This window comes from Sylvia atricapilla, chromosome 5, assembly GCF_009819655.1.
Source record: "Sylvia atricapilla isolate bSylAtr1 chromosome 5, bSylAtr1.pri, whole genome shotgun sequence".
NCBI classification, from domain to species: Eukaryota; Metazoa; Chordata; class Aves; order Passeriformes; family Sylviidae; genus Sylvia; species Sylvia atricapilla.
The window spans coordinates 1,369,613-1,390,425 of record NC_089144.1 but is presented as its reverse complement, the minus strand read 5'-3'; the positions used below and the strand labels follow the sequence as shown (position 1 = coordinate 1,390,425).

At 45.1% G+C, this 20,813-nt stretch overlaps 1 protein-coding gene across 1 annotated transcript in view; it reads right to left on the bottom strand.

Moving 5' to 3' along the window:
* The window catches only part of PTPRZ1 (protein tyrosine phosphatase receptor type Z1), a 141,302-nt gene extending 123,409 nt beyond the window's left edge, over positions 1 to 17,893 (bottom strand). Inside the window, exon 1 of the mRNA XM_066318567.1 lies at positions 17,815 to 17,893. Coding sequence (XP_066174664.1) covers positions 17,815 to 17,872 — 58 coding nt within the window. The 5' untranslated portion in view covers positions 17,873 to 17,893. The remainder of the gene's footprint in view (positions 1 to 17,814) is intronic.
* Positions 17,894 to 20,813: the final 2,920 nt, after the last annotated feature.

The window sequence follows — 20,813 nt, the reverse complement described above, 5'->3', positions numbered from 1 at the left end:
TACTGCAGCTAGTTCGTTTCTCTGCAAAGTATTCATACTGTTGAAGAGAAAACAAGAGGCTTTCAGATATATTGAACACCTTTTTTTTTTTTTTAATCACATGTAAGTACCTGTGACAGAACAAGCCAGATTTTCATTCGGTTTACTCCTAGAGCTGTGTCAGAATTTAGCCTTGTAATTGCTTAGGAATTATAAAAAAAAAATGAACAAGACATGAAAGCAAAAATTCTTCAATTAAGTCTTATCTTCACACGCAACCGCAGACCTCCATGGACTTTCACAGTCATTTATGCAACACAGAAATACTGAAACCACTTCAATTCGAGTTTTGGAAGGAGCAACAGCAAATCTTCCTCTGGCTCTCTGCCATGCCACTGTATTTCACAGTTTGCTGCTGTTCTGTCACTGTATCTCTCCAGTTGAAGTCATGAATTTATTTCCTGCTCTGGAGTGATCAAAGCTTTCCCATGTAAGACAGAACATTATAATTGCCAATTTCAAAGGGGTTTTAGGAACTTTCTTCCTTAGATTTAAAATCATTAGCAACAGACTTGGTGCCCGTCTAGCGAGATATCTTCTAAGTCTAACAGAAGCATTAATTAATTAGAGGTTTGACTAAGCCTTTAAGGTTTTGACTGTAATGGGAGCTGTGTGATGTGCTTCACCCCAGCTCAAAGCCTTGGAGGTGTGGGGCTTTAGGGAACACTCACCAAGGAAACGCATCTGTGGTCTCTACACCATCCAAAGCAGCTGATTTGCTACAAAAAGAAGCACTGTGCTGTGTTTTCTTCCAGGGCACTGCAGAAGCTGCTCAGTCAGTTGCCACACCTGCCCGTGGCAGAAATCCTCCTGCTGTTCCAACAGGGGCGGTGCAAACCCTCCCATTTCTTACACAGACAAATGATGCAGCTGCACACTTTCCTGGTAGAGTCACAGTGTGCTTTTGTATTAACTAGATCACCTTCTGGAGCACAACAGAATCAGCAATTGCTCCACGGGTGACAGATGCAGAGATTTCCTGGTGCAGGTAAACAGGTGACTATTCTGAGATGCCCAGAAGATGTGGGAAGCACCAGACTGAGCTCCTGACCAGGAGATACAACAACATTCTTGATCAGGTTTCCAAACCACAGAAGACAACAGAAATCCTGCTGGTTTTCACACTGGATAGCAGCTAGATAAAAGACAGAAATGTGACAGGGACCGGAGTCCCATGGATCACCTTTTGTGACAGACATAACCCAGCACGCACCAACTGCTGAGCCAAGGCTTTAAACCAACCTACAGAAGACATTTCCTTGCCACAGCCCATCACAGGCAGAGCCCTCCCAGCAGAACAGGTTACCAAATGCACATTTGTGTCCATCCCAGCAGAGATCCCTGCTGCACCACAGAGGGACATGTCCTGGGGCTGTAGCAGGAGCAGAGGGGAGGAAGCCCCAGCAGAAGGAGGAATCCAGGGATCTGCAGCTCAGGATCTCCGGCTCACACACAGCAGCACCTCTGGAGCTGGGGTGCAATGCTACACAGAACCACTTTATACCACCCTTTGGACTGGATTAGTTAGGTTTTCTCTTTCAAGCTTTTCTACCATCCCCATCTTCTGCCTGGTACAGATCAGCCCAACTGCTGGGCTCTCTCCTGCTGTAGGTCACACTGCCCTCAAACCCCAGCACGTGGGAAATGTTTAGGATTGCCGTCCCCTGTTTCTTTGGCAAAGGTTGTATTAATAGATGATGGTGGAAAGTAAATTATCAGCTTTGCATAGCTGATTTAGGGGCAGTTAAGATCAACAATTGTAAATCCCACAGTCCACCATCTAAACAAGACGTGTCAGCACAGTTATTTCCTATATGTGGCTCTGAGAGCTCAGTTAGTTATTTTTCTGCATTTCATTATCTACACTGATCTTTATTTTAGCAGCCAAGCTTGCATGTCCCAGCACAGGGTATGCTGGCTGCTGGGAGTCCCAGTCTATGCACACACAGCATCCTGAGCTGCACTGCAAGGTGATGAAACCTCTTGGATTTAATCACACTCCCAATAGGTTGAATTTCCTGCTGAAATTCCAGTGAACAGTAGATTTCAGGGTTACACACGTTTCAAAAAGCTCTTGCACGTCATTTAACTAATGAAGCAAACCATGAAAACCTGTATTACAGTTTTCTTCAAATACAAATTGTGATAGAGGATGTGGATCATATTAGAAAAAGCTGATTTACTCCTATTACCTCACCAAAACCAGGACTCGATTTTCTGGTTGCTCCGTATACATTTTCCTGTGTTTCACTTGACTGCACATCCCCTGAAACTATTTGTTCTGCATCGTTGCCATATTAGCTTCACAGATTTAGCTGAACCTGTCTTCTTCCACTCAGCAGGGCAACAAGGATATTTTTCATCTGCCCTAAATTATGGCAATATGTTTTGCTGGGATGAATCTCTTTTCCTACAGTAAACACTTATATAGTTGCAAAAGCTAATCGGATCCTCGAAGATTCACACATATTCCTAATGATAGGGCGTATCTGTTCCTGTTGTCATTTCTCACAGAGTCTTAATAGGCCTTAAAGCTGATTAAAGCCCAACCACAAGATCCACCACTTTATCACCTCCCCAGTGCCACCTCCACATGGTTTTTTTTTTTTCAATTCTTCCAGGAACAATGACTCCAGCACTACCCTGGGCAGCCTGGTTCAATGCCTGACAACCCTTTCACTGAAGACAATTTTTCTGTTTTCATGAGTGCAGCCACTGCTCAGACAAATCTTCCTAAGATTTTGTGTCACAGGCTTTATTAACACAAAATGTTCAGAACTTCCTATACGGACAGAGATGACTACCACCACACAGAAACACACTTGGTCTGCTGATTCATGCATTACAAATCCCACAGTGGATGGTAAAAACCAGAAAATACTGAAAAATACTCAGATTAAAGGATATCTTTGCATAATCCTCAGTCATTTTTCATGGATGTATTTTTCACTAATGGATTAAAAGGATAATTTCTAGTCTAAGTATTCATCAGTGAGTTCTGTTGAATGGAATACTGGTCTTGACTCGTGGTCAAATGCATATATAACTTTTAAACACAGAAAACTTCTCTGCCTCTCATCAAGACATAGCAAAAATCAACCTTTGAAACTGTTTAGGTAACAATGCAGAAAATAAAACTCAAAGAGAAACAAAGAATCGACATTTTTTTACCCAGTGTTTGGTTAGTTCTGATACATATCGATTTTCATTTGGTTGATTTTTTTTTTTTACCATACAGACAAAGCAGCAAGGAAAACACAAATCCCTTTTTCTTCATCCCAAATAAAGGAGGAGGAGGAGCAAAAAGGGGAAATGAATTGCATCAGGTATGAAATAATTACATTCCAAAAAGGTGCAGAAACCAATCAAGGGGAATGCTCCCAAATTTGCTGGAGTGATTTTAAGTCTTTAGAGTGATTCTAAGTCTTTAGAGAAACGTGCATGTGGTGGGAAGGAGGGCTGAAAAAGAAGCCAAACCTTTTATAGGAGAGTATGAGAGGGAGAGGATCACTGAGAAATGGGCAGATGAGCTTGAGAATACACTCAGAATTCAGCCAGTGCAAAATCTGACACTAAAATAAAATGAAATGGAATCTCCTATGGCTGTAAGAGGTGTGAGAGTGAGAACATTGCCAGTTCTCTGAGATTTTCAATAGGCTAGTATTTTAACTCTACAGCTAGCCCCTGAAGTCACACTGGCACATGAGCAATTTCAAATACTTTCCTCTAAAGGAGGCTCCTTACCTTATACTTCTACAAGCAATCTTATTCAAAATAGCAAATGGTCGACAGTCTCAAAACACAATCCTCAAACTCAAAATGTAAATTTTTAAGTTTCATGATTTTATGTTGTATTTATGCCATATAGTCTCCTATTTACATTTTTCTTTCTTTTTCTGTATGTATTTTGAAATGCTGAACACTTTATATTGTGTTTATGCTATATAGCCTCCTATTTATATTTTTCTTTCTTTTTCTGTATGTAATTTGAAATGCTGAATACTTTATATTGTGTTTATGCCATATAGCCTCCTATTTATATTTTTTTCTTTTTCTGTATGTATTTTGAAATGCTGAATACTTTATATTGTATTTATGCCATATAGTCTCCTATTCATATTTTTCTTTCTTTTTCTGTATGTATTTTGAAATGCTGAACACTTTACATTGTATTTATGCTATATAATCTCCTATTTATATTTTTCTTTCTTTTTCTGTATGTAATTTGAAATGCTGAATACTTTATATTGTATTTATGCTATATAGCCTCCTATTTATATTTTTCTTTCTTGTTCTGTATGTATTTTGAAATGCTGAACACTTTATATTGTATTTATGCTATATAATCTCCTATTTATATTTTTCTTTCTTGTTCTGTATGTATTTTGAAATGCTGAGGGTTACTTCCGATGCTTTTGATGCACACTTGAGATGCTAAGTGAGCACTCAGTCCTTGGTTCCCCAGCTTACAAATGCACCAGTCCATCACGAGGAATGATGGTTTGTGTTGTTTTGGTGGGCAGCTGTGCAGCCAGATGCAAACTGCTCAATTTTCTTATTTAGCACAGTTTGAAACAGTGCCCTGCTACTGTCTGACAGGAGCTCCCAGAGCATTGACAGAAGTTCAGTGTTTTGTCCTGCTTCAGGTGCCACAGGCTCTTATAAAAACACCATACTCTGCGATTACAAAAAACCACCAAACAACCAAACAAAAACACCCTACAAAAGAAACAAACAAAAAACCCCACCAAACAAACAAAAAACCCACAAAAAGCCCACCAGAAAAACGGGTTGGCGTTTTGCTCCCACATTGGAAAAACCTCTCAGAATTCCACTGTTTTAATCACAGAATCACTGGGTTGGAAGAGACCTTCAACCTTGGACCTCCAATCCAGCCCTGACACCTCAACCAGACCCTGGCACCCAGTGCCACATCCAGTCTGCTTTAGACACACCCAGGGATGGTGACTGCACACCTCCTTCCTAAACTGAGATCAGAGCTGGACACAGCACTCAGTGTCCATCCCAAACTGGACACAGCACTCAGTGTCCATCCTGAACTGAGATCAGAGCTGGACACAGCACTCAGTGTCCATCCCAAACTGGACACAGCACTCGGTGTCCATCCTAAACTGAGATCAGAGCTGGACACAGCACTCAGTGTCCATCCTGAACTGAGATCAGAGCTGGACACAGCACTCAGTGTCCATCCTAAACTGAGATCAGAGCTGGACACAGCACTCAGTGTCCATCCTAAACTGGACACAGCACTCAGTGTCCATCCTGAACTGAGATCAGAGCTGGACACAGCACTCAGTGTCCATCCCAAACTGGACACAGCACTCAGTGTCCATCCCAAACTGGACACAGCACTCAGTGTCCATCCTGAACTGAGATCAGAGCTGGACACAGCACTCAGTGTCCATCCTAAACTGGACACAGCACTCAGTGTCCATCCTGAACTGAGATCAGAGCTGGACACAGCACTCAGTGTCCATCCCAAACTGGACACAACACTCGAGGTGTGGCCTCAGCAGTGCCCAGCCCAGGGGCAGTGCCCTCCCTGCTCCTGCTGGCCATTCCTGACCCAGGCCAGGAGCCACTGGCCCTCTTGGCCACCAGGGCACACTGCTGGCTCATGTCCAGCTGCTGTCACCAGTGTCCCCAGGTCCCTTTCCTCCTGGCCACTGTCCAGCCACACTGTCCCCAGCCCATAATGCTGCAGGGGTCATTCTGGCCAAAATGCAGGACTCAGCACTTGGACTTAATATACATCATCCTACTGGACTCTGCCCATCCACCCAACCATTCCAGGTCTCCCTGCAGAGCCCTCCTACCTTCCAACAGATGGACACACACTCCCAGCTCAGTGTCATCTGCAAACTGACTAATGACAGACTCAATCCTCATCCCTGTCACCAATAAAATACTGAACAGAGCTGGCCCCAGCACAGAGCCCTGGGGACACACTGGTGCCTGTCCCCAGCTGGATGCAGCACCATTCCCCACCACTCCCTGGGCCATCCAGCCAGTTCCTGACCAGCACAGAGTGCTCCTGTCCAAATCCTGCCAGCTTTTCCAGGAGGTGCTCTGGGAGACAGTGTCCAAAGCCTTGCTGCAGTCCAAGCAGACAACACCCACAGCCCTTCCTGCAGCCACCAGGAGGGTCACCTGGCCAGAAAAGGAGATCTCAGGTTGGTCACACACGACCTGCCCCTCCTAAACCCTGCTGAGGGCTCAGACCCAGTTCATGGTGGCTCTGAGCCCCTGGCCACGCTGTGTGCTGTGTGATGACACTCAGCATAAACTGCTCCATCACATTACCAGCTACTGAGGTCAGACTGACTGATCTATAATTACCAGGATCCTCCTTCCCACTCTTTTTGTGAATGGGTGTCACACTGGCCAGTTTCCAGTCACCTGGAACCTCACCAGTGATCCAGGACTGAATGTAAATGATGGAGAGCAGCTTCACAAGCTCCTCTGCCAGCTCCCTCCTCACCCTGGGCTGGATCCCATCTGGGCCCACAGATTGATGAACATCCAAGCGGCTCAGCAGTTCTCTGGCTGCCTCCTCCTGGATAACAGGGGCACCATTCTGTCCCCTGACACCATCTACCAGCCCAGGAGGGCAGGTGTCCTGAGGACAAGCCATCTTCCCACTAAAGACTGACGCAAAGGAGGTTAAGCACTTTAAGCACTTCTGCCTTCTCCTCATCTGCAGTTACTAAGTTCCCTCCCACATCCAGGAGAGAACAAAGGTTGGTCTTACCCTTCCTTTTGCCATTAATTTTCATTATCCTTTAAAAAAGTTGCCAAATCAAGTTCAAACTGAGTTTTGGCCTCCCTAAATTTTTTCCTACATGTCCTAGCAACTCCCTTAAACACTTCCTGAGAGACCTCACCCTCCTTCCAAAGATGCTATATCCTCTTTTTATTCCCGAGTTCCTTCAAAGCCTCCTTGCCCATCCAGGCTGGACATTTCCCTCACTGACTCCTCTTTGGGCACACAGGGACAGTCTGTTCCTCTGCCATCAAGATCTCTGCTTTGAAGCACGCCCACCTTTCCTGGACTCCTTGGTTTTTAAGGGCTGCTGCCCAAGGAACTCTCTGAATAAGTCTCCTGAATAGACCAAAGTCTGCTCTCCAGAAGTCCAATATAAAAATCCTGTTGATGTTCCTCCTGACGTCACCAAACATCGAGAACTCTGTAATTTCATGATCACTGTGCCCCAAACAGCCTCTAACCACCACACCTCCCACCTGCCCTTCTCTATTTGCAAACAACAGGTCAAACATAGTCCTTCTGGTGGGCTCACCGACCAGCTGTGACAAAAAGTTGTCCTCAACACACTCTAAGAACTTCCTGGGCTGCCTCTTCTCTGCTGTATTAAGCTCCCAGCAGATGTCTGGTAGGTTAAAGTCACCTACAAGAACAAGGGCTGGTGATTCTGAAACATTCTCCAGCTGCTCATGGAGAAAGTTGTCCACCTCCTCCTCCTGGCTGGGTGGATGATAACAAACTCCAGTAGGATGTCAGCCTTGTTGGTTTCCCCTTAATCCTTACCCACAGGCATTCAACCTCATTGTCATTAGTTTCAGTACCTATGCCATCAAAAGCCTTCTCAATATAAAGGGCCATCCCTGCACCTCTTCCCCCTTTCCTGTCTCTTCTGAAGAGCCTGTAGCCATCCAGTGCAGTGCTGCAGCTCTGTGAGTCATCCCACCACGTGTCTGTGATGGTGGACACATGTCCTGGGTTGGAGTTTAGGATGTGTTCCATCACCATCTCCAGTTCATGGCCCATCAATGCCTTGCCATGACTCACAGATAACTCCCTCTGGAGTTCTCTCTCTTTAATGGGCCATCAAGGAGCCCCTGGATGACTCATCATCCCATTGGGAGATGCCCCGCCCAGGGGGAGGAGCCAAGCATTCTCACCTGGAGATAAGCTGGGATTTGGGACAGTAGAAGCAGCCCTCACCCACTGGATTCCCAGAGGACCAGAGCTCCCAGACCTTTCTATGGGATCACTGCTTCAGGAAGAGCACCTCACCTGGACTGCTTCCATCGCCCTGCTCAGGCTGTATTCTGACTCTGTCAGTGGTTTTTCATTTTATTTTATTTTATTTTATTTTATTTTATTTTATTTTATTTTATTTTATTTTTTCGTTTTCTTCTCATTAAATTGTATTTCTGCCCTATAGCCTCTCCCTTGGTTTGTTTTCAAACCACAACAACACATCACGGCTTTACTCCAGCTCCTCATCTGTTACCGTGCTGTGTGCAGTGGTACACACACACTTCAGCTGGGCCACTGATTTCACCCCTCACTCAGGCTCAGCCCCCTTCCAGGCAGCCCAGCTGCATCCCCTTCCCCCTTCAAACCTAGTTTAAAGCCCCCTCAATGAGTTCCTTCAGTTCATGAGCTGAAATCCTTGTGCCCTTAGCAGAGAGATGGAGCCCATCCGGTTCCCGCAGGCCTGCACCATAAAAGTTGACCAAAGAACCCAAAAATCTGGTGACACCAACCCTTGAGGCACTTGTTGATAATGTGGGCTTTCTTATTTCTTTCCCCATTGTTCTCTGCCCCCAAAGGGACTGAGGAAATGACTACCTGTGCTCCTGTCCCATCAAGCACTTGACCCAGTGCCCTAAAGTCCCTTTGAACGGCCTTGACCCTTCTCTTTTCAGTCTCATCACTGCCAGCCTGGAGTGGCAGCAGTGGCTAATAACCAGAGGGCTGAATCAGCCCGAGGAGGCTCTGGCTCATATCCCATACCCAGGCCCCAGGGAGGAGGAGATGTCCCTGGGGGATGGATCCAGCTGACACACAGCGTCCTCTGCTCCCCTCAGAAGGGAGTCACCCACCTCGACTGCCCTTCTTTTCATTTTAATGTCAGAGGGGGTGATCTGTCTGACAGATGAAGGGAGCCTCACTGGGCAGATCATTTTCCTCTACATCATCCACTGACCCTCTGGATCCTCATCCCCATTCTGAAGTGGCTGGGGGATGGGGCTCAGGAGGAGGTTTTATTGTCACCTCCCCAATCAGGGACTCATCTTTACTCCCCTCCATCTCCCAGGTGTCCTCCTGCTGCCTGGCACTGGGAGTCCTCTGCCTCCTGGGGCCTCCCTCAAGGATGGAAGGGCAGAATTCCACCAGCCTTTTTCCCTTTCCCTTTCCCTGATACTCCTCAGTCTTTCAGCTTCCTCCCTAAGGTCGGCCAGCAGTGAAAGGAGATCCTTCACTTGTCCACACCACAGGAAAACTTCTCCTGCGATGCCCCAGGTACCACTGAGACCTCCAACACTCTGCCAGGAAGGGGTCTGCACAGACACATCCTCTGTGGAGGCTTCCACCTGGATATACACACTTCTACTAACTGCAGGTTTTGATAATGGAAAAACCATTACTAACAAAAAAAACTCCCAATGGAAACAGAACAAACAAACTAAAACCCCACCAGCAGGAGGAGACCTGCAGCCCTGCCTGTGAGAACAAACTGCACAAAGTGCCTTGCCACACCCTCAGAGATGTGCCCTGCCCCTGTTTGCCCACCCCCATGATTAGAAACCCTCTTCAAAATTTCGGTATAAATTTGCACATTACCAATTTATGGTCATTTGGGTTTGTGTAAGAGCTATCCTAAAACTTACAGAGATCTTCTAGAACTTCTTCTCCTTTTTTTTTATATTTTTTTTAACACAAACCTAAAGTGTGTTAGAAAAAAAAAAAACCAAACACCCAAACCAACAAAAGGTCAGTTTTTTCTGCAATATTGCCACCTCACTGCAGTGCTCCAAGGGGATGGAAGAAGTTCCTGGGCCTTGCAGAAGTCCCTGACAAATTTGTTAATTTATCATACTTAGACATGCCTATCAGAATAAGACTTACAAAAGGCACTGAGAGAAATAACTGACATACACTTGAAAAGAAATGACTTTTCTAAATGAAAGTGAACTAGAAATAGATCAAACACAGTTGGTCAGTTTGAGGATGGAGCCAGAAGAAAAAACTGCACAGAATAATATTAGGTCCCTTTTATAAAGCCAGCTGTTAGCTCTGATCATTAGTTATTTAGTCTCAGCAAGCAGATGTTTTTCTTTTGGGGAACTTCTGCTGAAATCATGGAGTTCAGCATATAAAGCAATTGAGGAATCAAGTCTTTTTTTTTTTTAAATGCTGATTTTAAAGGCTTAATTTTTCCTCAAAATATTTGCTTGAGTTTTCAAAAAGCTTTCCGTTTCTTTGGTATATGCTGCTCCTGCAGAACGTTACAAATTTATCACAAGGATCTGACAGCTTTGAAAAATGGCATTATTTTTGGAAAAAAATGTATTCTGAAGAATTATGCTACAAACCAGCCTAAATCTCAATGAATTCAATAAATCCTGCCATTTTCTTTCGGAAAATATTTCATTTGGTCTGGATAGCTTACTTAAAAAAAAAAAAAAAATCTGTTTTGATTAAAGAACTTGCCATGACTTTTACCATGACTAAGAAAATTTTAAATGAGCCAGGAATTCTTTGTCACATTCTTGTTACAGAATTGACAAAACCTCATCTTTCACTAAGATACATTCTGATGTGATTTATTTTCCTTAATTTATAGGATTTTAAGACCATTTTTTTGTAACATCATTTTATTTTAACACAGTAAAAGTACTCTGGACGTCTCTTATTTTACCCTTTTAATGTCACTGTTTAACCACCTCTTCCCTGCTTTTCTCTGATCCTTTCTCAGCCAACAGATAAATGAGGCAGTGAAGATGGATAACTTTTTAAATGTTACCTACTTTGTACTTCAGCCTTTGGGCAACCCAATATTTATCAGTTGTTTTTTTTTTGGCAATGAGGATGACAATTCCCAGCCAAATCACTAATGCCTACAGTGGTCCCAAAAACTCCTGATGAAATCTCTCACTGCTCAGGTAGCTTCATATAGAAATAGAAATCTTGAATATATGCTGCACATATGAATGCTACCTGCACATTAGGATCTTTAATATTCAATATCACAGAAAAAATTTAACAGTAACTACATTAGGATCTTTAATATTCAATATCACAGAAAAAAATTTAACAGAAACTACATTCTTTATAGCATAAATGATAGTAAAAAAACCCCCAAATATGTCACATTGTACATCTATCTAGATGCTATAAAAATCCAGACAAGAAAATAGTGCTTTTTATATGGCAAATAGCCAAACCACATCTAACCTATTTTTTAGCTGCTGAATCTGAAACTGTGATGCAAAAGATTTATTTACCAGCCTTGACTTAGAAAAAAAAATCCAAGTGCAAGAGAGTTTTAGGAGAATTACCGACCTGGCAGACAACAGCAATGGGCTCCAGGGCCCTGAAGGTCAGTGGAGCACCCGAGTGCAGGAACAAGCAAGTGGCCTGCCCAAATGGTACTCACATAACCAGCACAGCTGATGGAAAGTGCTAACTTGGTGGAAAAACATTGCAGCTTTTCTCCCCTTTGACAGGTTAGTCTTTCAGAATTGCAGCCCAGAGTTGCCTTCTTTAAATAAGTATCTGGAACTATTAAAGAAACAAGTAAAATCGGATCTTTTTTAGAGGATAACCAGAGAAAAGGCAGGGGTGTGATTTATGCTTTGTACCCAGCAAACAGATAATGAAATACTGAGTAGGAGAAGGCAGAAGAGCTCATACTTCCTGCCTTGCTGTAGCATTGTACTAATTCAGATTCCTCGCTTCAGAAGCCTGAAGTGGATGCTTGAGAAACAGTGAGAAAAAGACAAAATTATATGCTAGGAAATTTTCTCGCAAACTCTCTCTCCCAGGTTCCATTTCCTGCTCCCAAAATCCCTGAAATAGATGTGGCTTTCCAACTGCTTAGCAACCCTCCTTCAAGATTTTACCCAGAATCCTCTCTCTTATTTTTTTCCTTTTTTTTTTTTTTAATTTAAAAAACTAAGCTAAATTACTTCACATCACACAAGAACCTAATGTTTGGAGACAGAAGATGTAGGTTCCAGCCCCTTTGTGTGAGATCAGCCCTCCTCTCTAGACTGTCTGGGTAAAAGGCTTGGGTGACTGGGCTGCCAGACGAGAAGGTGGCACAGCCACCATCACCTTGACCTTTGTCCTGGAGAGGGGCAGCAGCAGCCAGACCAAGACCCTGACGCTGTCAGTGTATATTTAGGGGAGCCTCACTGACTCGAGGCTCAGGAAAGTCATCTCAAAGGAGATTTGCATTTGGATCCAACGAGACTTTGGAGTTGAAGAGGCACTGAGATGCGCACAACGAGGTAAGGTAAGGCACGTGCAGGAGAAGAACTAGAACTGCCTGAAAACTTCCCTGGAGGCCATCAAGGTATGAGCTGAGTCAGTTTTGATTAAAATTCGGGGTTCAGACACCTAAGTCACATAGAACACCACAGCTGAGTGTTCCTCATCAGATGTAAGATAGTAGTTTCATCATCCTCACAACTTTCACCACAATAATGAATTCTGAAGTTAACTAACTCAAACACCAGCTCCTGGGGTCTTCAAACAGGAATAAAATCCTGATTTGTAGGGTAAAATAGAGCTACTTCCAGTGGATGAAAGAAAACCAAAGTCAAGTACGGGCAAGATGTAGAAGGCAATAGGTGCTTTCAAGAGGCACACCTTATCTAGAATAATCTGACACTTTTACACAGTGTCTGCTTTCCTTTAAAAGTCTGTTATTTATCAGATAGCGCCATAATTACCACCAGTGATACAAATAAACCCTCATCTTGCTTCTAAAATGTCCAGTTATTTCCAGTTTAGCCTCGAGACCGAAGGGACCAACATCAGTAATTTGTATTCAACAAGCAACCTGCGCCATACCTTCCTCCAAAAAGTATTCTGCCACCAACAGCTCCTCAACAACCCACAGGAGCCAAGTTTCATTCATTGTCCCAGCCCCTTTCGAAATATTTGCTACCTTTCATTTAGTGGATCTTGTTAATTTAATACTGTAAGTCCTTTTTCTTCCCGTAGATTCATCTTTGGCATACAGAAGGCTTGACATGTATTCAAAAAGGTAACTTTTGTCTTGATGGGAAAAGCAGCTGATTGAATAGCCAAAGGATGTCTCGGACAGGAAAGCCACACATCAATGGTGCAAGGAGCTGTGAGAACTGAGCCATTAAATGGGAGCTGCAGCTCCGGAACTGCCCGAGACTTCCAGGTCCCACAGGGAATACTGAGAAGCACAGCACATTGGAAGAGGGATTGAAATTGTCAGGGAAAGAACAAAAAATCTGTTCACTCTTAAATTCCTGATTAGAGAATCTCATATCCAATTAAATGACGAGCGCCAAAAAATCTAGGAAATAGGCTTCCTTAAGAAATGGGCAAGTGTCTATTTTCATAAATTAACATTGCAATTTACAATACAGGTTATAATTATAATGTTTTCAAATTAACATCTTGTTTATATATATATATATATACTATTTAGTTTCTCACCAGGAATCCAGATAGAAGGGTAAATTCAGAGATGAAGTAAGGCCACATGCAATAGAGAAAACTCTCCTTATAAATTTTATTGATTCAAACTACATAAACTACTTTAGATGTGTCCTGCAGATGACTACTGTGCTGAGAAAATGTGGCTACACTGATATTAATTTTAAAATGCCATTCATTTTTTCGCTTGTCATACCTGACACTATTGGAACCTAAAATAAATCCACACTGTACATTTGGATTTTGATATATATCAATCTCTATGGTACAAAAATGCATAACATATATATAGCCATGTAATAGATGGCTAAAGTACAAAATAAATCAGTTCTAAAATTCTTGTATTTTGTTTTAGCTCTTATGTTTTAGATGTGGCAGGATTAAATTTCTCCATAGGAGCTACGTATCGTCATCCACAGGAACATATCACCTTAAGCATAAAATGTGCTAAAGCATTAGAAGTAAAATACATTAATATTACTGCGATTAAATTCAGTTTGAAGTGTGCCAAGTAACTGGCCTACAAAAATATTTTCAAAATAAGAGGTCAGTGCAAAAAAGCAGGATCTGATCCCACAGTCCTTTAACAGTCTAAGGGTTTACTGAGTCTAAAGATGGGGACGTGAGAATGAACACAGAGTGTGACTGGATTTAGGGAGCCAAAGGAGAGCTCTGCTTTAGATTCTCTAATTTTTAATTGTGGCCATCCAGGAAGAAGCAGAGAGAAGTTGCTTTCATGTTGATAGGGAGGTGCCTGCTGCCTGACAGCTTGGAAATCCTGTGCTGGTGTCAGCTGTGTAAGAAACACAAGAATATTTAGGGGACTATCCGTGCAAATAAAATCATGGCACAGGGATGCAAAACAAAAAAAATGAGAGCTCTTTTCTAGAATGTGAGAAGTTAAACTGAGACACAACTAATTAAGCAATTCAGAGATTAATGAGTTGTGTTTTGAAAGGTAAAACCCTGGTTGAGGCCAGACAGTGACAGCAGTAGGATGCAGATTTGCTAATTCTAGAGACACTTTGTACTTTATTTGGGAAAATTACCCATACATTTTAGCAGTGAGAACATGGAATATTTTTAACTCTTGCCTAAATATTGACACTTCTTCGACTCAAATTTAACCACAATTACAGTGTAATTTGTTAAAATACCCTCCTATAAAATACTTTTTTCCTATGAACATTTTCTTGCCTACACAGATTCATAAAGAGTCTACTTATTGAAAAGGCTCCAGATATTACTTCCATAGGAACAATGCAAAAAAAGGCACAAAAAAAGGCATACCTCAATGACTTTCAGGTTATATTAAATATATCAGTAAGCCATGGCAGATTTTCAAAGAACATCTTCAGCCTGAGATGGATGCAGGCTGAAGATTACAGGTCTGCAATTTTCTCATTGAAAATAAAAACGTAAAAAACCAAGTGAATTGTTCATGCAGGCTGTCCATGAATTAGGTTGTTTTGTTTTTTTTGTTGTTTTTTTTTTTTTTTTTTTTTTTTTCCTTTAATCTCAGTAAAAAAAAGAGCTTAATAAGAAATCTCTAACCACACAGTAGTGTTCAAAAACAATTGCATAGGATTTCTTATGAGCTCTCACTTGTGACTGAATAACATCTCACTCCACAGGTCTCATTGAGCTGCTCTGAATGGCACTCACTGAGAGGACTCAGACAATACCCTGCTCCATAAATAATTACATCAGGCCTTCAATGCCATCAAGTCCCTCGGCTCCAGTGACACTGGCAAGGAAGGTGCTGCTCCTAACTCAGCAGGGAGATTAGGATTAAGCTCCTAAGCATTTCTCCAGTAAAGCAAAGAATGAACTGTCCCTGTCTTGTCATTCCCAGAAGAACTTTTTTGGCCTCCATCTGCTCTAACAGTTTAGTCCTCAGTCTTTTTCATGCCTTGTCTTTTTCAAGCACGTATGGGACAAATTCCTTGATGATTCTCCTGATGTCAGCAAACCTCCCAATCAGATTCCCTACAAAGGACCACTTATAAAGCTCTGTACCAGACCAGATAAGCACTCACCAAAATTTTTTTGAAACTAGGAGCAAATGTTGCCCTGCCTCACTCTTATAAAGATAGGCACAATGCAAAGGCAGATTGCCACGCTCTCCAGCAACAATCCCTTCACAGAGCCCTGGATCTGGTTAATTCTGCATCAGGAATATTTAATGGTAAGAGCCAGACAGTTCCATCCAGTTCTTCCCTCTCACCAAACCCTTGGAAAGATATATTGGTGGTGTGCAATAATTAATTTTATATTTTATGAAAAAAAAAAACCCCAACCAACCAAACAAAAAACACAGAAGAAAATGATATCAGGATTCTAAGTATTTGTTTCTATGAATTGATGCTATCAGATTATAGCATATTTGTTAGGGAGAGGTAGTCACACAGGAACATATTGTAATGAAATCTGGTTGCCTCAATCCAATGGCCTGTGCAGGGTGCTCATTCTTGGAAACAATCAGACTTCTCACTCTGAGAAGTCAAGCTCGTGAGTCTTCAGAGTGATGCACCACTGAGACCAAATCAATCCATTACACCCAAAAAAGGGGCTCCTCTCCAGGGCAGGTTTGAGAGCAACAGTGTGTCAGTCTAAAGAAACAAAAAGTGGCTGCAATTGCATCTTGGGTAGAGTAGGAAACCTTTCCCCATCCTGTCAGATCTCGTAAATTCATGAGTATAACATACCCATGCACAAGTACCTAAACACTGCAGTACATAAACACAGCATATTTCTAACAAGATGATAGATGAAATTATTTTAAACAAACAAAAAGGTCACCAAAGTTATGTTTATGTCTTGCATTGCTTCCAGTGTGATAGGATCAACTGAATAGGGACTTTCTTTCCAAAATTTAACTGAGTTGTATTACATTATGACCATATCATCATATATTCCATCTGTTCTCAAATATTTTCATATACCTCCACACACATGTAAAAGCATCTGCTAATTTTTTTTCCTTTAAACAGACTTGGGAATATATTTGATCTTAGGAAACAGGGTGACAATGTAAAAAAGACATCATTATTAAAACTTATCAAAAGTTGTTAAACAGGCCATTCTTTGCCATAGTGTAACAGAATTATTGGAAGTGAAAGAATTGAAATAAGCACCCTATTTTTAGGAATAGGACTAGGCTAGTTAAAAAGTGACATTAAAGCAACGTTAGTTGTTGCCAGTATTAATGAAATGTTAAAAAATGTTATTCATGCCCTTATGAAAATGATACATTTTAACTGAAGGTCAGTTACATTCATCACGCTTATATCTGAATCATTCAGTATTTTCTGAAAGATGAAAAAAAAAAAAAATCCCCATAAAATAAAAACGCAGTTTTCTCTAACCAGCAGAACTTGGTACAAAATCGCTTTCACTGAGAGCGAAACCTAACCCCGATCTTTGTTTATAGGGCTGCATGGTTTCAAAAGCAGCACCACCTATTGGGTGACAAATGTAGGTTAGTGACTACTTTGTCACCGCAGAGCCATTGAAAGGCCAGGGTGGGACCCAGGCAGGTGAAGCGCCCAAGTCCCTCCGAAATCCAAGCAGCCAACCGGTATTTTCTAGTGATCTATTTGATAAGAGCTTATAAACTCCAAAGGATCATCCAGCTGGATACAACCCCCACCACACAAGCTGCTGGTGTTCATTTGATGAAGTAGGGAAGAGAGCACTTCCAGCAGCCCGGAGTGACTCAGGCTGGTTCTAAGAACCATCCTATCGTGTCACAGGCTTTTAGGGATGCACTCCAGCTGCACAGGTCCGCCTGAGCTGAAAATGAACTCGGTTATGTAAGCAGCCCTACTAACATCTATCTCTGAATCCATATTGTGTGTGCGGGATCCCACGTGAACGAACGAGTGGGTTTTTGCAAGGTTTTTTTCCGGCAACCACTGACGTTACCCGTTCAAGGGAGAACGGGTCCTTTCCTGAAGTGAAATTGGGCATCATCCCCTTCTCTTCGCAACACTTCATGCGAGACCTTAAAGTAGCATTCCCCGTCCCCAGAGCAGCTCGATGGCAGCATTGCCGGGGTGGGTTTTCTCCGTGCCCCTGTCACGGCCGCCGTGGGGACCGCGCATCCCCGCGGATAACGGGGCCAGGAGCAGCGCTCCACCCGGCTGCTGTCACAGCGCCTTTCCGCGGTGTGGAACAGCCACCCGCTGCCCCCGCACATCTAAGCCAAAGGGATCACAGAGACACTAAAACCCACCGGAGCCCCGGGTTTTTAAAGTCGTTCCGACGCCCGAGGATGAATTCATGCAGAGATCACTCACCCACTCGGAGGATACAGATGAGCTGGATGCAGGCAACCAAACGCCCGAGAATGAGCATGTCCAAATCGTCGCTCGCCTCCTCCCGCCCGCTGCCTGTCCGCCTGTCCGGCGATCCGAGCCTGCTGCGTGCCCGCCTGTCCGGCGATCCGAGCTGCTGCCTGCCCGCCGGCCTCCGCGGGCTGTGCGCCTCTCCTCCGCTCCTCTCCTCCGCGGGCTGTGCGCCTCTCCTCCGCTCCTCTCCTCCGCGGGCTGTGCGCCTCTCCTCCGCGGGCTGTGAGCCTCTCCTCCGCGGGCTGCGCTCCTCTCCTCCGCGGGCTGCGCTCCTCTCCTCCGCGGGCTGCGCTCCTCTCCTCCGCGGGCTGTGCGCCTCTCCTCCGCTCCTCTCCTCCGCGGGCTGCGCTCCTCTCCTCCGCGGGCTGCGCTCCTCTCCTCCGCTCCTCTCCTCCGCGGGCTGCGCTCCTCTCCTCCGCGGGCTGCGCTCCTCTCCTCCGCTCCTCTCCTCCGCGGGCTGCGCTCCTCTCCTCCGCGGGCTGCGCTCCTCTCCTCCGCTCCTCTCCTCCGCGGGCTGTGCTCCTCTCCTCCGCGGGCTGTGCGCCTCTCCTCCGCTCCTCTCCTCCGCTCCTCTCCTCCGCGGGCTGCGCTCCTCTCCTCCGCGGGCTGCGCTCCTCTCCTCCGCTCCTCTCCTCCGCGGGCTGTGCTCCTCTCCTCCGCGGGCTGCGCTCCTCTCCTCCGCTCCTCTCCTCCGCGGGCTGTGCTCCTCTCCTCCGCGGGCTGTGCGCCTCTCCTCCGCTCCTCTCCTCCGCTCCTCTCCTCCGCGGGCTGCGCTCCTCTCCTCCGCTCCTCTCCTCCGCGGGCTGCGCTCCTCTCCTCCGCCGGGCTCCGGCTCCGCGCCGCGACCGCGCCCGGCGGGGGGATCGGCGGGATCGGTGCGAGCACCGGGATCACCGGGATCACCGGGAGCACCAGGAGCAGTGGCGCTGGCAGCTGCCGGGGCCGCGCCTCCGCTCAGCGCATGGCGGGGCGGCCGTGTGCCCGTGTGCCCGTGCCGTGCCGTGTGGCCGTGTGGCCGGGCGGGAGCGGTGTGTCCGCTCGCTGTGTCTGTGGCCAGGGGTTGTGTGCCGTGGGTGTGTGCGCCGTGGATGACTGTGGGCGCGGGGGGGCGGAGACCGCGCTCCGCTGGGCGGGTGCGCACGTGTGCGCGCGTGTGAGTGTCTGTGTGTGTGGATGTGTGTTATGTGTGTGTGTCTGTGTTATGTGTGTTCGAGTGTGTCACAGTGTGTGTGCGCGCGTGTGAGTGTCTGTGTGTGTGTATGTGTGTTATGTGTGTGTGCATGTGTTATGTGTGTTCGAGTGTGTCACAGTGTGTGTGCGCGCATGTGAGTGTGTGCGTGTGTTATGTGTGTCTGTGTGTGTATGTGTGTTCGAGTGTGTCACAGTGTGTGCGCGCATGAGTGTCTGTGTGTGTGTGTATGTGTGTATGTGTGTGTGTGTGTATGTGTGTTCGAGTGTGTCACAGTGTGTGCACGTGTGAGTGTCTGTGTGCGTGTATGTGTGTTATGTGTGTGTGTATGTGTGTGTATGTGTGTACAAGTGTGTCACAGTGTGTGTGTGCACGTGTGTCTGTGTGCGTGTATGTGTGTTATGTGTGTGTGTATGTGTGTTATGTGTGTTCGAGTGTGTCACAGTGTGTGTGCGCATGTGTCTGTGTGTGTGTTATGTGTGTATGTGTATGTGTGTACGAGCGTGTCACAGTGTGTGTGTGTGCACATGTGTCTGTGTGTGTGTATGTGTGTATGTGTGTGTGTGTCTGTGTGTGTATGTGTGTTCGAGTGTGTCACAGTGTGTGTGCGCGCGTGTGTCTGTGTGCGTGTATGTGTGTTATGTGTGTGTCTGTGTTATGTGTGTTCAAGTGTGTCACAGTGTGTGTGCGTGTGTGTGTCTGTGTGTGTGTGTTATGTGTGTATGTGTATGTGTGTACGAGCGTGTCACAGTGTGTGTGTGCACATGTGTCTGTGTGTGTGTATGTGTGTATGTGTGTTCGAGTGTGTCACTGTGTGTGTGCGCGCATGTGAGTGTCTGTGTGCGTGTGTTATGTGTGTGTGTGTGTACGAGCGTGTCACAGTGTGTGTGCGCACGTGTGAGTGTCTGTGTGCATGTGTGTGTATGTGTGTTTGTGTCTGTGTGTGTATGTGTGTACGAGTGTGTCACAGTGTCTGTGTGCGTGTATGTGTGTTATGTGTGTGTGTATGTGTGTTATGTGTGTTCGAGTGTGTCACAGTGTGTGTGCGTGCACGTGTGTATGTAATGTGTGTGTACCTGTGAGTGTGTTGTGTGTGTGTATGTGTGTACGAGTGTGTCACAGTGTGTGTGCGTGTGAGTGCCTGTGTGTATGACCGTGTGTATATGTGTGTACGAGCGTCACAGTGTGTGTGTGTGTGCGCGTGTCTGTGTGTGCGAGTGTGTGTGTGTACCTGTGAGAGTGTGTGTTATGTCTGTGTGTATATGTGTGTACGAGCGTGTCACAGTGTGTGTGTGCGCGTGTGAGTGTCTGTGTGCGTGTATGTGTGTTATGTGTGTGTGCGCGTGTGTGTTATGTGTGTTCGAGTGTGTCACAGTGTGTGTGCTCGCGTGTCTGTGTGTGTGTGTATGTGTGTATGTGTATGTGTGCTATGTGTGTTCGAGTGTGTCACTGTGTGTGTGCGTGTGCCCATGTCTATGTGTGTGTGCGAGCGTGTATGTAATGTATGTGTATATGTGTGTATGAGTGTGTCACAGTGTGTGTGCGCACGTGTGTCTGTGTGTGTGTCTATGTGTATATGTGTGTATGTGTGTACGAGCGTGTCACAGTGTGTGTGTGCGCCTGTGTGTGCAAGCGTGTGTTATGTGTATGTGTGCGTATGTGTGTACGAGTATGTCACAGCGTGTGTGCGCGCGTGTGTGTGGGAGTGTGTGTGTACCTGTGAGAGTGTGTGTTACGTGTATATGTATGTGTGTGTGCC